The sequence below is a fragment of the Poecilia reticulata genome, linkage group LG9 (genome assembly GCF_000633615.1).
Source record: "Poecilia reticulata strain Guanapo linkage group LG9, Guppy_female_1.0+MT, whole genome shotgun sequence".
Lineage (NCBI taxonomy): Eukaryota > Metazoa > Chordata > Actinopteri > Cyprinodontiformes > Poeciliidae > Poecilia > Poecilia reticulata.
Window position 1 is genome coordinate 15,239,286 of NC_024339.1, and position 17,781 is coordinate 15,257,066.

A 17,781-nucleotide genomic window follows, 5' to 3' on the forward strand; every position below is an offset into this window, starting at 1 on the left:
TTTGCACAATGCCTGTTTTTTTCTTGGAAAAAGTTATTAAAAACTAATTTTTGTCTAAATTAAGGTGAATTCATGGTTCCTTTTTCCACATAATGTAACCGGTAGTGCTTTTGATTAAAAAAATAATAATTATGTGGGTGATTGGAATCGGTATCGGCAGGAAAAAACCTGATCGGCACATCTCTAGTTCTGACTATAATTTTTATCAAATTAATTTGCTTTTCAACCCAGCGTTTTGCTTTGGGGGCGCAGGATAAAACTCATATGACTAACACTTTGTTGTTCAGCTCAAACCAGACAACTTTATGTGTTGCTCACTCTGCAATTCCAGTCTAAACCTGCTGTCCTCCCAGCTGAAAAAAGTAATACAGTTTGAGACTAAAGCCCTATACAGGATATGACTTTAGGGTCCCAGACTGAGAGGATCAGCCTCTCAATATACCCTCCTCAGCGGCAATTTATAAACCAGGAGCATAGCAACCCCGGAGAAGGAAATTGGCATTAGATGGAAGGACAAAGCAAAAAAGCGCTTTGTGAGGCAGTTCCAGGAGAGGAACGACTGAGGAAAGCACAATTAAGGGGAGGAGAGGTGAACGATGGGAGAAATGTTCACCACGTTCTGAGTCTGAGCTGCACAGACTGGACGTTTCGTCTTCTCAATGGAAACAGTCTCGGCACATTACAGGAAACTTATATTGTTCCATACAAGCCGTTTCCCCTCATAATAAGAGAATGGACAAGCATTGAGGAAAGCACAGGGGAGCAGGGATTTATTATGAGACGAATGGCTCCAAACTGTGAGAAAGTGCCAGCAAAACACAAACTAATAAATTGTGAGGGCAAAAACACTCGGAGTTATCCATCATCCAAGGTTTTCAGCTTCCTGGCAGGTTCTTGGCTCCTGCAGGTCTAACCTCAGAGGAAGGTCTGATGTCCTGCTTCATTAAACACGACTGACTGCTGAGAATGAGCCACATAATTTACCCAGAGGTGGGCAGAGTACCCAAAAATTATACTCAAGTTAAAGTACCGTCTCCTCAAGTAAAAGTGAAAAGTAGTCCTCCAAGAAATTACTCAAGAGAGATAAAGTACTGAGAAAACAGTCAAAACATTATATAATATTTAAAATCAAATATATAGTAAACAGGATCTGATCTGAAGTTTTCCACTTTGATTCCTCTGATTCAAATGTATTTTAAGACAAAAAGAGAAATCTTATAAAAATTCCTCTTTTTTTAACTCATTTGAGTCAAAAAATTTTGTTGCTTGTTTTGTTGCTGGTTGTTAATTGTTTGTTTTATCAAAACGTGTCTCTCTTGTATCAGATCTTGGATTTCAATGAGACAACCTGCATAAATAAAAGTAAAAAAGAAATAAAATAAAGTTATGTGAAAATATTGGTATTTTAAGGACCAAAATTAAAATAATTCATATGAATAAAAATTAAAACACTGCAAAATCAGGCAAAAATAAATATTTTTCCAAATCAGTTTATTTTGATATTAAATTTGTGAAACTTTAATAAAAACCGCATGTGTGAATTTTTGGTTAAAACAAGCTTATTCATCACCCAGTGAACTTACAGTACAGCGATACTTCCTAATAAAGTTACTCAAGTAAAAGTAAAAAAAAAAAATAATAATACAGTGTAGGAAAAATAAAAAGTTACTTTAATAAATGTAACTAGTCAAGAAATACTTCAACTAATCTGATCAAGATCTGATCAAGCCTACTAATACACAAGCCAGTTCCTTTAAAAGACACTTAAGATAAATATATATGCATAAATAACAAACAAAAAATACTTCATATATGATTTATGCAGGGAATTCTGACTTATCACATTATTTGTTAAAAATGTCTTCTTGCTTTTGCAAAAAACAATTCCAGCAGCATACTGAGTAAAATGACATGGGATGAAACTGAAACGTGTGCATGCTCAACCTGCAGCCAAACAGGAGATAGAAGGAATAATCTGCACTCATTAGAGACACGGTGCCATTTCTAAATGAAGATTTGTCAATTAAGCCTCTAGATTTCCTGTCGATAACAACTTTCCAAGAAACTCACAATCACATGAAAGATTTAAAGATTAAGTGTGAGCTCAGAAAGGAAAACAAGACAAAAACTATTTATCTGTAGGTGCAGATAACAGAAAAAAATGGGCTGCTAAATCCTCAGTGGTATGGGTTTCTGGGAAAAGATGTGAGGATTTCTTAGAACGTTTTGTTTAACTCTTTGGCTAATTGCTGCTTGGTGTACAATGGGAAATGTCTGTTAGGGGAACATTTAGTGGAGCTTTGGACAAACTGATGGGCAGATAACCTCACAGACAGATACTGCAGCACTTTTATTTGTGCTGCTATGGTTACATGTTTACCACAGAAGAAAACACATAAGAGGGGTGTAAAGACAAATGTCACGTCCGACTTCTAGTCAGGACACGTGACCTGCTCCAAGCTGCCAGGCTCGGGTTTGTTTCTGGGACAGAGTGGTGACAGGAAACATGGGTTTGTTCATGTTTGGTGCCAGAGGAACACTTAAAAGGTCTAGGAAGGTTACACCATCAAACAACACAGCAGCCTAACTATAAAGTCAATTTTCATCACAATGGAGATGGATTTCTGTTTTGATTTTTTTAAATGGCTCCCACAGGTAAAAATAACTTTAAAAAAAGCATAATGTGTAATTTTTATGTCCATGTCTTTTCATAAAAGTTCACCTTTTTAAAAAAAAAGAGACAAAAGGCCGTCACTTTAATGACCAACATGAGACAACGTAAAGAGCCTTGGTGATAAATGAGTGAGTTGAAAGCAGAAAGTGAGAAAAAACGAGGTGGAAAAACAGAGAACAGAGCAGCCGGCTGCCTAGTCTGACGCCTGCAAGGCAGTCGACTCCAAGGCCTGAAGACGAGTACGAAGAGGAGGAGGACAGATAGGCTGGCAGTCAAAAGAAAATGTGAAAAGATTAAAAACCTCAAGTTATGACTCCATGATTTTAAACAAGCTGTCCACAGTCGCCACATGCTTGATCAGCAGAAGGAATTGTTGGAATTTCTATAACTCGATCAAATTGACTTGGATTCCTTAGATTAAAACTTGATAATCAACTGAATTTAATTTGGTACTTGAATGTGATTATAATTTACGATTGGGTTATAACCTGGCATGAATTGGATCCACTTGTCCTTTAGAAAGAGATTATATTCGACGTTCTTTGGTGCTGAATGAATAAAACTGAACTGGGAATCGGTTCATAGAAGCGGCTGGAAAGGAAACTCAGAGGCAGCGAGACACACAAAATTGTGAGTCAAAATCACTAATAATGGGTTAAAGTTCCTCTCTGAGGTTCTTTATCAGCAGCTATTTGTTTGTTTTATCTCTTTCTTCATCACACATAATACAAACAGCAGAATGCTGAGCAATATTAAGCACCACCAACCAATCTTGCAGCTACGATAAAGCAGAGAATCAGAAATGTATCCCATAAATTTTTAAGTTATTTGAATCATTTTGGGAAATGTTTTAGCCCTATTTATAAAGATACTCTCAATCAAATAATGCAACCTCTTCTCGTCAGCTCCACAGAGCTGTAAGCATGACTTACAGCTCTGGAAAACCTCCTGGTTATTCTACCAAATACTGATTTCTGAACATTAGTATTGTTGTTTCTAAATAAACATGAACTTGTTTTCTTTGCATTTTTTGAGATCTGAAAGCACTGCAAGATGAGAACATTTCTCATTTTCTGCAAATAAATCCAATATTCTGCTTGGAATTTCAGAGACATGTCAGTTCATTTTACTTAAACCTATAAAAAGTAAAATCAGAGAAACTGAACATTTAATTTTTTTTTCCAGAGCTGAATGCAAGGATTAAGATGGCTTGGAGGATTGAACTTAACAGTGTTATGTCCCTCAGATATTAAGGGTTAACAACAATCTAATGCGTAGGAACAACAGCTAATGAGTAGGAATGAAGTGAGGAAGCAAATGTTACTGCTGTTACTGTGTTACTGCCTGGGTTAATTTATACAGGTATATTGTAGGACTGGGCCGGTCTGAGTGGTTGCTTTACTTATAAAAGCTGTAAGAAACCTAAAAAAAACAAAAAAAGAGACTTATGTCTGCAACCAAAAAACCAACATTATTTGTGTGGAGGGCTAAAGAAGCAGGAAAGCCTGTTAAGTAGTAACGAATATGTGAGGTTATCATCTGAAAACACTCACAAGTGTCCATAAAATAAGGTGTTACTACGTCCTTCCCCTGTGGACAGCAGGAAGCCGAGGAGCGTGCAGGCAGGCAGGCAGACAGACACCTGGGTCAGCTCCAACAGGAAGTATCTGGAGCGACTTAAAATTGGATGATATGTGTTGCATCCATGTTATATACAACACTCCTGTTCCTCTTACAGTTTCCTCTCATTTATTGCCCCTCCCTGGACTTTTAAACAATCTGGTGGTGTCATGAAAAACACAAAAAGGTCATACATCACTGTAATTACACAGGGAAGCACACTGCTGCTCTTCAAAACAAACAGAAAGACGCCGGACACAGAAAGCTTCCAGAACGCACGGATGAAAGATTTAGGTTTCACCCAAGTATTCTGTCATTAATTTGTTAATTTGGACCACATGTCAGGAATAAACGTTTCATCTGCAGGTGGAATAAAACAAATAAATGGGAGATCCTAAAGAAATGCAGCAATACTTTTATCGTCATGTCTCCTTCTGTGGAGAACTTGGCTTTAACGACGAGACATGAAACTTACCCGTCTCTTCAGACGATCCCTCTCCCTCAGTGTGAGCGTATCGGCCTTGGCGATTACTGGAACAATGTTGACTTTGCTGTGGATGGCCTTCATAAACTCCACATCCAGAGGCTTTAGACTGGCAGAGAGAAGAAACAAGGAAATTAATCAGAAAGAAGACAATAAAACATGAAAACAGCAGACCCAAGAAAGAGGAACAGGACAGGAGAAAAACTGAAAACAGAAGAAACAGAACTAAATGATTAGAGGAAGCCAAAGTTTGCTTTACAAAATCTTTAAAAATAGAAACCGTTTAGCCAGAAGAAACTTAAGAAAAAAAGACACGTCTCTGTCTTAACAGTTTTAAACTAAAATACTGCTTATATTTACTTTAGTATTTGTGACATGTTTGCATTATTTTTACCCGTGTCCAAATGGAGAAATGAAATAAAAGCAGCAGTGCACCCTGTTGTCCACTATGTGCCTCCGGTTCAGCCCACTCTCGTCATGTAGGTATCGCTCAAACTGATTGTCAATGTATTGGATGATGGTCTTGAAGCTGATGTCAGAAAAAACAAACACAGATACATACTTTTTAAAAACAATTAGACATATAGATAAGCACCAAAAATAGGCCAAGTAAGCAACACAGATACATATGGACGACATATTGAACTCTTCAATGAGATTTTTGTGTTTTTATACACAGTTAAGGGCAAAATTACTCAACCGAAAGATTTAGGTTCATAATCTTAATTTTATTGACTTGTTTCTTCTGACTGGAAGCTCTTTTAACATTTCAGAGTCATCATAATCCTGACATGGAAGGAGGTAAATATTAGGGTGATGGTAAGGAGGCTTTCCAATTTTAAAGACAATGAACAAAGACAAATAACCAAAATACCAGCATAAACATGTAAAAAGCTTATCAGCTCTTATAAAAAGTGTTCTATTGGTGTAATACAAAAATGCTTTTCAGCTGATTATTGAGAAGCACATAAAGTTTTCAAAAGTATTGTTTGTGTCTAAATTTATATAAAAATAAATTATTCTTATTTAAACATCTTAAAACATTGTTCTTTATCTTTTTTCCCCAATTGGGACTGGGAACAAGTCAAACATATCTGTTTCTTTTTCTTTTTTTTTCTTGAAAGTCTTTTCATTAAAATTAAATGCATTTTTTCTTTCTGAAAACAGGAGTTACAAGAATATATACTGCTCAAAAAAATAAAGGGAACACTTCAGTGTTCAGTTAAATGTTAAAGTGTTCCCCTTATTTTTTTGAGCGGTGTATTTCCATGCATGAAGGCAGAATACCAAAAACAAATAAAGATCCATACTTATTTAGTTACTTTTCGACGTTCTCTAAAAGTATAACAGGTTTAAGAGGATGATTGTGTTAAATCTGCTCAGCCATTAGATCAGATGTACCAGTCTTGGCTGTCGATGGCGTCACCATATCCAGGGGTGTCAACCACGGTGAGCCGAAGCTTCACCCCTCTCTCCTCGATTTCAACAGTGGATGCCTCGATTTGGACTGTCCGCTCAATTTTCTCTGACGGGTTAAAAAACAGTTAACAGAAGCACAACACCTGGGAAAATGTCCTTAATGTGATATTTATACAACATTAAAAATACATTTTCTCCCTACATGCGTCAAATACTTCAAAAACAGAGAAGTTGACTTCTTAAAACTTTTTGCAGTTACAAAACTTGATCAATTTGTTTTAAGTAAAACAAATCCTAATCTGGCTGAGTCATCAGAAGGGCCGTCATTTTGAAGGCTGCAGCATTCCAAACGGTCCTTCCTCAAATAAAGCTCTGCTGGAGACATTTCTTCTTTATTACAGAGTCTGTACGCTTGTGCATGTGAATTAGAGAGCATACCAGCAGCTCCAGGGATGTAGCGCTCAGGGTAGAGATCAGTAAGAAACAGGCTGTTTATAAGTGTTGATTTGCCCAACCCGGACTCTCCTATTTAAAAAATTGAAGAAAATTCATTATGTATTTAAAAAAATAAACAAATAAAATCAACTTATGCAGTTAAGAGTGATCACTCACCAACTACCATAAGGGTGAATTCAAAGCCTTTCTTCACAGATTTTCTGTGCACTTGGTTTGGGAGGTTTGCAAAACCGACATAACCAGTTGAATCTGGAAACTGAAAAACATTGAAAAAAGAACATCTCAAATCTGTAATGTGAGATATAAAATTCAAATTATAACATAGCAATAAAGACCATATCAGAGTAGATTTATTTTATGGGCTCGTTTTCTTATGCTTCACCAATTTCAGTGAATAAACTGGTCATTTCTTAAGCTCCAAGTCAGTGCAGATGTAGGTGAGATTGCTGGCGAAGCCCATCACTGGAAAATTCCAGCAGCCAATAAAATAAAGTCAAGAAGCACTTGAGTTTAGACAGGATTTCCTTTTTAAATGCTAATACAATCATGTGGGCAAAACATTAGTACCACAATAAGTCACATGGATCTCATTAGTAAGCTCTCTTCCAAATGTGGGAATTTAAAGCAAAACTACACGGTTGTGTCGTTCTCATCCTCACCTTTCCTTTTTCTCCAGACTGCGACATCACTACTTGTTAAGAGTTACGCCTGCAAGTAAAAAGAAAAGACTAATTTGAGGATGATGTGGCATGGCCCATAACATCTCATGTACAAAGCTAAAAAAGAACCAAAAAAACATTTGATAAAGCTGAACTCCATAGATACACCGGCTGCAGAATAGCAGGTGTATCGTCTAGTAGTGCACCCCATTCACTCTATCACCCCAAACGGTTGACAGAGGAACAAAACCAGTGGTTAAATCAGCAGCATGATGACTGAGCAGGAAGACTGGACTTCATTTTATCAACAATGAACTGCCTCCTGAGCTGCAATGTGAGAAACATTAGAGTGAAGTAATGGTGCCAGATACAGATTCAGGATGATCCTGAAACCATTTATTCAGGACTAGGTGCCGTGGAAACCTAATCTGAGCCCAGTCCATTGGTATGTAACGAACCAATCAAGTGCATGAACACTTTGGGAAGGAAAGCATTAAATGTATAACGTTGTAGTTTTGGGCCCCCTTTTGTAAGCACATGAAAGTGGGCAAAGATCCTTGATACTGACAGGGTGGTTTCACCAAGCCTGCAGGGAGAACAATGGATGTTTAGCCTCTTGGTTCCTGAAACTTTTCCGATATGGGCCAGCTCAGCTGAAGGAGAACACGTGTCTCACCCTTGACTGGAGTTCAAGGTCAAGGACTACAAAGCCACACCAATCATTTAGGGAGGCAAAGACAAGGGGCGTGACCCGGTCAACACAAAATGGAAAGTCTTAGAGACTTCCCAAGAAATAAGAGCTGATTAAAAGGAAATAACATAGAAATATTTATATGTGAACCTGAATTTAAAAATGCAGATGTCAGACAGTTTGCGAGAAATCAATTATCAGTAAATTGATGAATGAAAACAAGACAGATTTCAGTCTTGTGTTACCAGCTTTAAAATGCTTGACACACTCATTTAAATTTTTCAGCCCATATCAAGATATTTTATGTTGTTAAAAAGCCGATTGTGCCACAATGAATTGATAAAACCCATTAACAAGCTTAAAATCTTATTGAGAATGTGTTCTTGCATTATTATGCCATTACCATTATGTAACTTGAAAAAGGTCTCAAAGTAGCAATATTACCGTTTATGACAATAACTTTGGGGACAATTTATCATCCAGCAAAATTTGTTAAGGTGCAGGCCTACTCCTGAAACTTTCCACATCTTATAAAACCAGCAGCTGAATTGAATTTCAAGATTTGAACAGGGAGCAAAAAAAATCCAAATCAGAATCCAATTTCCAACTTGAAACTCAGAAAATCCAACTTCCAGGTACAACCAGAACAGACAAGCACTTCAACCTACTTAACAGCTTTATAGAAAATCTGAAAAATTCATTATTCGTGTACTAAAGTCTAATACTGCAAAGTCTGAGAAACAGTGGCATACAAAAAAAAAGTCAATCCCTTTTGAGTATTTTGCTTTACATGTGAAAGTGTTAGCCTTCTGGTGACATAGGAGACATTGCCATTACATGAGTCACCTTTCTGGCCATCACGCAATCTGTCTTGAATCTTATGACTATCCTTCTAGTAATTCAATGAGCACCAGATAAGCTAAAGTGCATTATTCCAGCCTTGGAACAAAGTGGTGAACACACCAACAGACTGACTCACAGCCCAGGGTAACACCAGCCTAATCATTGGTTTCTAGCCTAAAAACACACCTAATGCAATAATTAATGTGTTTTCTTTTCTAATGGACTTGTGAGCGACCAAAGCGGGCCACCCGAGTGCATTCATGTGTATCAAACACATACACCGACCCCAAAGTGTTGTTCCTCGTCCGGCTCTGTGGGAACCAGCATTAGTCGGGCAGCAGATTAATTAAACTGTTCCAAAACCGCAGCTGTAATCTCACAAAGACAACACTACAGGACACACACGTAGGAGGCACACTTCAATAAGGCTTTCTTAATAATAGCCATTTAATCGGCTGGACTGCCAAACAGCTTACACACCTACACACACAGCGACCAGCGGGTCATGCTTGTGAGAGATTGAACTATTGAGAAAAATACCACATCAAAAACAGTGAAATTTCAAACCTGTAAGACAAATATACAGTTCATTTATTAGTTGACAAAATGCTACAAAATTTCAGAAAAGGTCTAACGATCCTAATGGAAACGTAACTTCTCCACAGGTGGAGTCTAAATAACTTATTAGGAAGACAGATCGGATTTTACAAACTGAAGTCTTGGTGAGCTGAAATAACAAACCTGGCAATAATTCCCAGTAAACAATCCCAGAACTGGTGAACATTCATATGTACATCTCCTCAAAGCTGAATGTTATGGTTATTAGTCTCATAGTTGAGAGATAATATCAGGTGTAAGATGTTTTTAAATTATTACACTCTCTGCATTTCTTTGATTGCATCTCTATTCATTTTCAACATCAAGAAATGGCAGAGGACCACTTCCTTATTGCATAGAGAGGAAGTGTTTGGTGGTTTATAAATTTTAACAACCTCAAACAGGCGTTTCATCCAAACAAATTTAATACAAGAGAAAGACTGAGGCTCAAGGCATCCACAGTGTCTTACATGTGAAAAGCCAGAATGAGAGAGGTAGTATGTTGGTGATTAATTCAACATTTAAGTGTCTTAATAAGCTCAAACATGATCAATTGTAATTTGATTACATTCTGTAAGAAAAACTGATTAAAGAGGCAGTGAATGTGACCAAACTCAACTCTACCAATTTTATTCTTCTTTTCACATGTTTTGAACTGTATTGAGACAGCTTGCCTTTTTTGGAGCATTTGGTTTTTGAAGTTGTGAAAAAACTTCATTATTGTTGACAATTTCAAGACAAGTTTGCTGAACTAAAGAAATTTCCCTTAAGAAATTGAAATCTCATAGTTTTTCCTCATCCATGCATAATTCTAATATTACATATTATGTCTTAAGAACTTCGATAAAAATAAAAAGCATCAAATAATCTTAAGTTGTAGTTTTTTTAAATAAATCAATTGGTTGAAGATCAAAATCTATTTCCTTGATTAGCTTTCATGAGATGCTGCTGAAATGTTTCCCCCCTCTTCATTAAACAACCTGTTGTTGGGAGTGCTAATTTTACATTTAGAAATTTAATAATTATCTAAATTAGACAGTATTTGATATTTTTTTATGATTCAAAACTACTGCCTCTATCTTTACTTGCGTATCTGCAGAGGTTTTCTTTAAGCCAAGTAAGTTTCTCAGTTTGTATTTCTGTCTTTCATTGAGGTCTGACCAACAAATTATTGTTGGTCAGACCTTTAAAGTAAAAGGCAATATGTTTATTACAAAACATGGTGAGTGAGCAGTTATCTGTACCACCAAAAATTTTATTTAAATGCAAAATGCAATTATAGAAGATCTGATTAATAAAAAAACAAAAACAAGAATAAAGGCAAAACTGTGACGATTACTATAATTATTTTCCTAAGTTAAAATGGTTCATTTAGATGTGAATACTGGTGTCTTATGTGTTTGTGAATTATTGTTTTTTTATTCAGTTTTTCTCAGCTGTGTAGCTGGATTATTCAAAACCTCCAAGACAATAACGTTGGCCCACTTTGTCTGTCTCCATGAATCATATTTTGTTGTTGCATTCACACCATTCAGGAAAACAGGAGGAAGCATGCTCTGGTGGTTTTGTAGATGGGTGCATTGGTGCTTGAGTGGGAGATAAAGTCACAGGAAAGGGGAAGGTCAGAGACTGGTCAGGGATCGGGGTTCAGAGACGCTATTCCCCGGCAGGATACATTCCTTTGATATCAAATTTATTTGTCCAGCTAAGTTGTTTTCTGTAGTAGGAGACAGCTGTGGACATTAGATTACAGCTCCTGGAGTCAGTCCTTATGCTTGAACCGCTAGACATTCGGTAAGAATGGAAGTAAATTACGCAGGTTGTCAAGGGGCCAAAAACACAAGCAAAGATGAATGATAATTCTTCAATAGTGGCCTGCTGCCACATAATACAAATATTTAATGGTTTCCCACTCTTATTGTCAGGTTGTCTGAAAGTTAAATTTATTATTGTGCCACGTAATAAATAATAATCAGATAAAGGAAGAAGTTTTAGAATATGCCACAAGTGGGCTTAATATGAATTTTTTAGCACAAATGAGTGAAACCAGCCTATTTTACGTCAGACATGTTCTAATAGGTCAGAAGCATTCGATAGTTTTTTTTTTATGATTAAGAAATGCATCAAACATAAGAACTACCAGACTGGGTTTTTGTCTGTCATTGGACAAGCTGGAATAGAAAATGTTGGCAGGTTTTGAGAAATCGCACAGTTAAGGAAATGTTCTACTACCTCTGTAGGGAATACATACAAGGGCTATTGTTGATAGTACTGAATTTACTAGTTTTGGTTAATGTAAACAGGTAACTAAAAGAAATAAACTATGTCATTCATAAAATTTCTTGGATGTGCAGCTTTCCTCTTCATCAAAAAAGACAGACATTTTCAAAGTTCTTATTTCCATAAACTCAAGTCTCATTGTTGTCTCAATATTTATTTCTTTGTTATTACTATTGTTTTATTTTTATTTAATTAATCTTAAAAACTGTTTTTATTGGATTCCTGTCCAACCCTTTTAAGTAGTACTAAAATAAACATATCACTGCGTATTATAGTTATTTTACATCATTTTTAGTGCTACTTTTATTTGGAAAATCCAGTTTAATTGCATGTGGTTCCCATGGAGGACATTTCACTTTCCAATTGTAGAATAATTTACAGTTTTTGCAGGAAACACAGCGAATATGGCTCCCACTCTTTTCTGGTGTCGCTACTTTTGGTTCTGATATAACCATCATTAGATCACAATAGAAAGGCTTCCCGAGGTTCTGTGTAGATAAAAAAAATTGTTTAACCATCCAACCTTTCACTACAAATTTGAACTTTTTAAGTTTGAATATTTAATAAGAAACCACTATTGTAGACGCTATATAAACAGGTAACTAAAATAAAATAACTGATTAGGAGCACAATGCATTTTGAGATGTGCAAAAATTATTGAGCTGTAATCCGTCTTGTAAATAAGATATTTAGTAACTTTAGTTTACTGTGTTTTTGGTGATCCAGAAAGATACATTGTTATAACTTTGCTCTGTTTTGATAATTATTTAAATTTACTAGGAATGATGTATTGCTAAGACACTTCCATTTTCAATATATTCAGAAAGAAGGGAAAGGTTTGTATTTATGGTAAAAGAGAACCATAAAAATAGTGAAAGCATCACAAAATCACTTATTGCAAGCTGGCCTTAAAATCTCCAACTGCTGCATTTTTATTCTTTTAAGAGTAACATCTTTGATTGTTCAATGTAGTTTGTCAGGAAATGCTTAAGTCTCAGCCTTCCCTGTATATGTGAAGAATAAATATTCAATCTGATCAAATCTATTTATAGTAGACATTTAAAACTGAATCCAACTAATTTTTTAAGAAACGTTTAAAAACAAGACACTAAGTGAGTTCAAATCCCTCAAAAATGTATCATTTTTTTCTTTAAGACAAAAAAAGAATAAGAAGAACGTGTTTGGACATGTGTAAAGTGATGAAGGGGGAAATAAAACAAACTTTAAATCATCTCACAAAGTCTTAGGGCCTCTGAGTTTGTAACATTGATGTCCACCACACCCAGTTTGTCAGACATTAAGTTTACAAAACACCAACTGAGACAAGGTCACTGTTGTTTTGACCTACAGTACACCCTAAGTGAAATACAACATAACATAACCTTACTCTCTCCTGCTTTAACGCCATGTTTTATAAACAGATTTTAGGCGTAAAACAGAAAGGAACCTGGCCTAACGTTACATGCCAAACTTTAGCATGCAACAGTTGTTACCGCGACCGGTGTCGTGTTCCCAACTCGGCTTCCACAGGCTCTCCAGCGAGCTCTTTTCCACAAACTCCGAATAAACTAAAGTTTTCGGATCAAAATTACTTTTAACGGGCGCGCCGCGTCTTACCTGCACGGTATTCTGAGGTATAGTTAATCAACCGGAGCCTTTACGCTGTTGCTACTATCCCAGCCCAGGAAGGGGAACCCGGAAACTGCTTCCCTAAGTCCGCCCTCCTCCAACCAGCTGCTGGTCAACGGCTGTCCCGTGGCGTAACTGCCGCCATTACGGCTCCGCAGAGTGGGTGGCTGAGCCATTCATCTTCTGACATATTAGAGCCAATATGGCGGACACAGAACTTCAGTCACTTTAAACGTCTGTTTTTCAACGTCTCTCACCGTTAAGGCCATTTCTGATTAGTTTGTAGGTAGCGTCCAAATTGTCACAGTAAAAACATGTTTTACCATGGAAAATAAATTCCCACTTGAAATTAAAATTGGGCATCTAGAGCAACACGAGGGTATGGAAGCCAGTTTCCGCCACTCTAATAAAGAAAATATCATTATGAGACAGTTATCACTTTATACTAGGATAGTATATCATTATAATGTGATATAATGTAATTAATGTCATTATGTTGAGATACTATGTCATTATTATCAACATTATCGCAGTGTTGCAATTGGGTTTCTAAACATTTTTTTTTGGAAACACGTTTTACACTATTTCTACCATCTTTGTTGATCCCATTATGTTTCCATGATTTGTTCCGTTAGATTTTAAAATTCTTTTTTAATATATAAACGTATTAGCATTCCTTTTCAGAAGGATAATATAACCTCCCACTGTTAAACACTCAAATAGACATCAGAAACATCAGTACAGGAGTATTGATGGTTCTTATTGATGGTTTACGTCAGGGGTGTTGGTTTTTCTTTTTGGAAGTTGGTTGGTTGGTTGGTTGGGTGGTTGGTAATCGTATGCTGAGTGCATATTTGTAGTACTTGTTGAAAACTGTAGCTCAGCTGTGTCATAACTGTGTATAGTGATATCACCTTAAGACGTGTTTATTTATTTGCTTTTTATAATGAATTTGAATAAGCTTTAAACCATGAGACACATTTATTTATTTGATTTGTTTTTTTACACAAAGATAACAAGTAAATCATCTAACTTTTTCTTTACCAGTTCATGTAATACACTGAACTTGCCTGCACTGTAAATAGTTTGTATCACTGGAATGTATTTGATTTAATAAAATGAATTCAAAAATAGTTTGAATCTTTGACTGGACTGACTTTAGAATCTGTTTATCAGCTAAGATTGTGCGCATAAACAAAGAATTTGACTTCAGTTTCATTTACAGCTCACATCAATATCAAACTTTAGATTTAAGTAAAAGATGGGGATTACTCCAATTTATTTACATATATGTTTATGTTTTGCTATAGCTGGCAGCATTCCCAAATTAACTGTTCTGTTACTTCATTACATTTCAGCTGTTCTCTTCAATTGACCTCAAGTTCTTTCTAGTAGTAAATTTCATCTTAAAATTTTAAATGTCCACATTTAGTTATTTTTTGTGCAAACAGAATTTAAATTACTGAATCTTGTATCAAACCAGATATGAAAATTGACTTTCTCCTGCATGTGTGGCACAGACATATTAAGCCCCCATGTCTGAAAAATCAATAATCCACTGTTTCAAAGCTGCTTAAAAAAACAGCTAAACTTCCCCACAGCCAGGCTCCCCCTCTTCTTCTAAGCCCTTCACCCCTCTATTCACTGGAAATAACAGTTCAAACGCACAATGCGCTCTGGACCGCTCTATTCAGTCGCTCAACTTCCCCACATTTTCATTGGTCCCCAGAGGATGCGGCCGCAGCGGATTGGAGGAAAGTTTCTGGTTGGGTTTTCACACCCCCACCTTGCAGATATCCGTGGTCCGGTGCTTCTGTGTTTCCAGTTGTTTTCACATCCACTCACTAACAAAGAGACTCGGCGCAGCTGCTGTATATTTTTGTGTGAATGTAGAGACTTGCTGCGCAATTAAGCGTAAAGCTACACAGGAGTGGAATCGTTCACAGCTTGCTGGAGAAATACGGAGAATTTGATCAACTTTAGAAAGGACAGACAGAAGAAAGAAGAGTGAAAATGGTGTCGGCCGGACTGGAGATCTTGGGTCTTTCTTTGTGCGTAATTGGCTCGCTCCTGGTCATGGTTGCATGCGGGCTTCCCATGTGGAAGGTGACGGCGTTCATCGAGGCCAACATCGTGGTGGCGCAGACAATGTGGGACGGCCTGTGGATGTCCTGCGTGGTGCAGAGCACCGGCCAGATGCAGTGCAAGGTGCACGACTCCGTCCTCGCTCTGAGCCACGACCTGCAGGCGGCCAGAGCGCTCACCATCATCTCCTCCGTGATGGGAGTGCTGGGTCTCATGGTGGTGATCGCGGGGGCGCAGTGCACCAACTGCATCCGCACAGAGTACGTGAAAGCCCGTGTGGTGAACGCCGGTGGGATCATCTACATCATCAGCGGCCTGTTTGTGCTGGTTCCCCTTTGCTGGATGGCCAACAACATCATATCGGACTTCTACAATCCTCAGGTGCCTTCATCCAAGAAGAGGGAAATCGGCGCTGCGCTCTACATCGGCTGGGCGGCCACGGCGCTGCTGCTGATCGGGGGAACGCTTCTTTGCTGCTCCTGTCCCTCCAGTGGAAACTCAGGATACTCTGTAAAATATGCCCCGACCAAGAGAGCCTCGCAGAACGGGGACTATGACAAGAGGAATTATGTGTAGCTGCCTGCATGGCGCGGAGCAGACGGTGCGTAAAAGTGACTTGCAGCTTTGAAAAAACTGTTTTTTACGGACCTTGTTTTTGCACCTCCAACTTTTTTTACGTATAAATTTGAACTTTGAAATCAGCGGAAGCCTCTCTGGTCCTTCAATATTCTCGGGCCGTATTTTTACACGCTTTTGTGTCTACTGGAGATTTTTTTTTAAAATTTTAAGACTATCGACAATATACGGAGCCCCTACCGGGACATTGATGGAAAAAATAAAACATAAACTTTTGTTTTACTTTTTTATTTTCTTTTAATGTCCCTGTATTGGCTCCATAACTGTAAGAATAGCACACGACAAAAAAGGAGTATCTTTCTAACGTACCTGCTTTTGTAAATTGTCAAAATCATTAGATTTGGATTTATTTGCTATTTTTTCTTGTTTGATTAAGTCTCTGCACCGAAAATGTAAAGTGTTCTTTGTCCTCAGTGTGCATTGTCAGCACAAAGTTGTACAGTAGAATGGCTGCACACGCTCACAGAGAAAAACTGTTTTCTTTGGCGGCAGTAGCATTTTGTCACCAGAAACCAGCAATAAGAACAAAAATAAACCGGTAATTTGACTTTAGTTTTAAAGTACAAGATATAAAATTGCAATACAAGCTTTTTTTTTCTTCTTCCTTTTTATGGTTCAGAAATTACAAGTGATTTAGATTTGGTTTGAATTTCTTAGCAGATGTTAAATGTTAAAAACCACAGGTAAAAAGAAAACAGCTCTTTTATCTCATTTCTACACTGGCTAAAGACGACCCTTCACCCCGTGACGTCACTTTTATATGGAGTACCGGAGGGGTGACTGTTTTCAACAGAATTTAAGGTAATAAAAAAATGCCAACAACTTACTTCAACTTCATACCCTCCTATAAATTCAGCCAAATGTTTATTAAATATGTTTTGTGAAGAAAAAACAAACAACTCAGTGTCCAGCAGAAGAAACAGCGCCCCCTACAGTCACAGATTTCAGTAATCGCAGAATTTATTTGAAACATCAATGTAACTTTTCCATTATTTTCCTTGCAAAGAATTTTGTTAACATTTTAAACAGAAAAAGAGAATCAAACCATCTATTTTTGATCACCACAAGAACAATTCAATAAAATTTTTAAATGCTTTACCGTAACATTAAAATCAAATAACCACTTGCTGTTTTGTTTTGGTTAATATTTCATCACTATTTCCTAATTAAAACATCAATGAGCAAAATATGAATGCACCACGATCCAAGATTGACGACTTGGAAACAACGTCCAACAAGGAGAAAGACTTAAGAAGAAAATCTCACATGTTAAAGTCCTTTTGAATCGTAGAGTGTTATTTTTGTGTCGGGGAATCATGTGGGAGTCCATTCTTTGTCTTGTCTGAGCACCTGCTAAGTTTTTCGCACTATGAAAGCATCTTTTCCTTACATAACTTCCAGGTTTTTGCTATTTTTGACGTCTGATGTTATGTTTCATTTTCCATGTGTATGAAGATGCAATACTGTTTCATTTTATTATGATTAAACAGAATATATTGTCTGAAATCTTTAGTTTTAGAGTGTGTTATTAAAAACAAACCACAGCAGAGACGTGGTGAAGGGGGGGAACCTCCTCGGCTTGGTCATGCTGTTCCCACCGCCGGTCCATAAAACAACCCCCACGACGGGAGAAAGTATTTTGGTTATCCAAAGAAATCCAGATGACAATGCCCATTCAGTCAGAGTGGGGCTCTGCTGTTCAGCTCAC

At 37.2% G+C, this 17,781-nt stretch overlaps 2 protein-coding genes across 2 annotated transcripts in view; one reads left to right on the forward strand and one right to left on the reverse strand.

Moving 5' to 3' along the window:
* The window catches only part of zgc:63587 (septin-2), a 25,989-nt gene extending 12,538 nt beyond the window's left edge, over window positions 1-13,451 (reverse strand). The window contains exons 1-7 of the mRNA XM_008418164.2: window positions 13,341-13,451; window positions 7,313-7,361; window positions 6,810-6,909; window positions 6,636-6,722; window positions 6,180-6,303; window positions 5,173-5,307; window positions 4,770-4,887 (exon numbers count right to left, since the gene is read on the reverse strand). Coding sequence (XP_008416386.1) covers window positions 4,770-4,887; window positions 5,173-5,307; window positions 6,180-6,303; window positions 6,636-6,722; window positions 6,810-6,909; window positions 7,313-7,339 — 591 coding nt within the window. The 5' untranslated portion in view covers window positions 7,340-7,361; window positions 13,341-13,451. The remainder of the gene's footprint in view (window positions 1-4,769; window positions 4,888-5,172; window positions 5,308-6,179; window positions 6,304-6,635; window positions 6,723-6,809; window positions 6,910-7,312; window positions 7,362-13,340) is intronic.
* A 1,584-nt stretch (window positions 13,452-15,035) lies between these two features.
* On the forward strand, window positions 15,036-17,579 carry cldn5a (claudin 5a). The gene has a single exon (XM_008418166.2). It carries the CDS (start codon window positions 15,366-15,368, stop codon window positions 16,011-16,013), a length of 648 nt encoding a protein of 215 aa, XP_008416388.1. The 5' UTR covers window positions 15,036-15,365; the 3' UTR covers window positions 16,014-17,579.
* The last annotated feature ends 202 nt before the right edge of the window (window positions 17,580-17,781 follow it).

Bases quoted from the DNA above. Each gene is read 5' to 3' on its own strand.
- cldn5a (XM_008418166.2), top strand. From the start codon at position 15,366: ATGGTGTCGGCCGGACTGGAGATCTTGGGTCTTTCTTTGTGCGTAATT.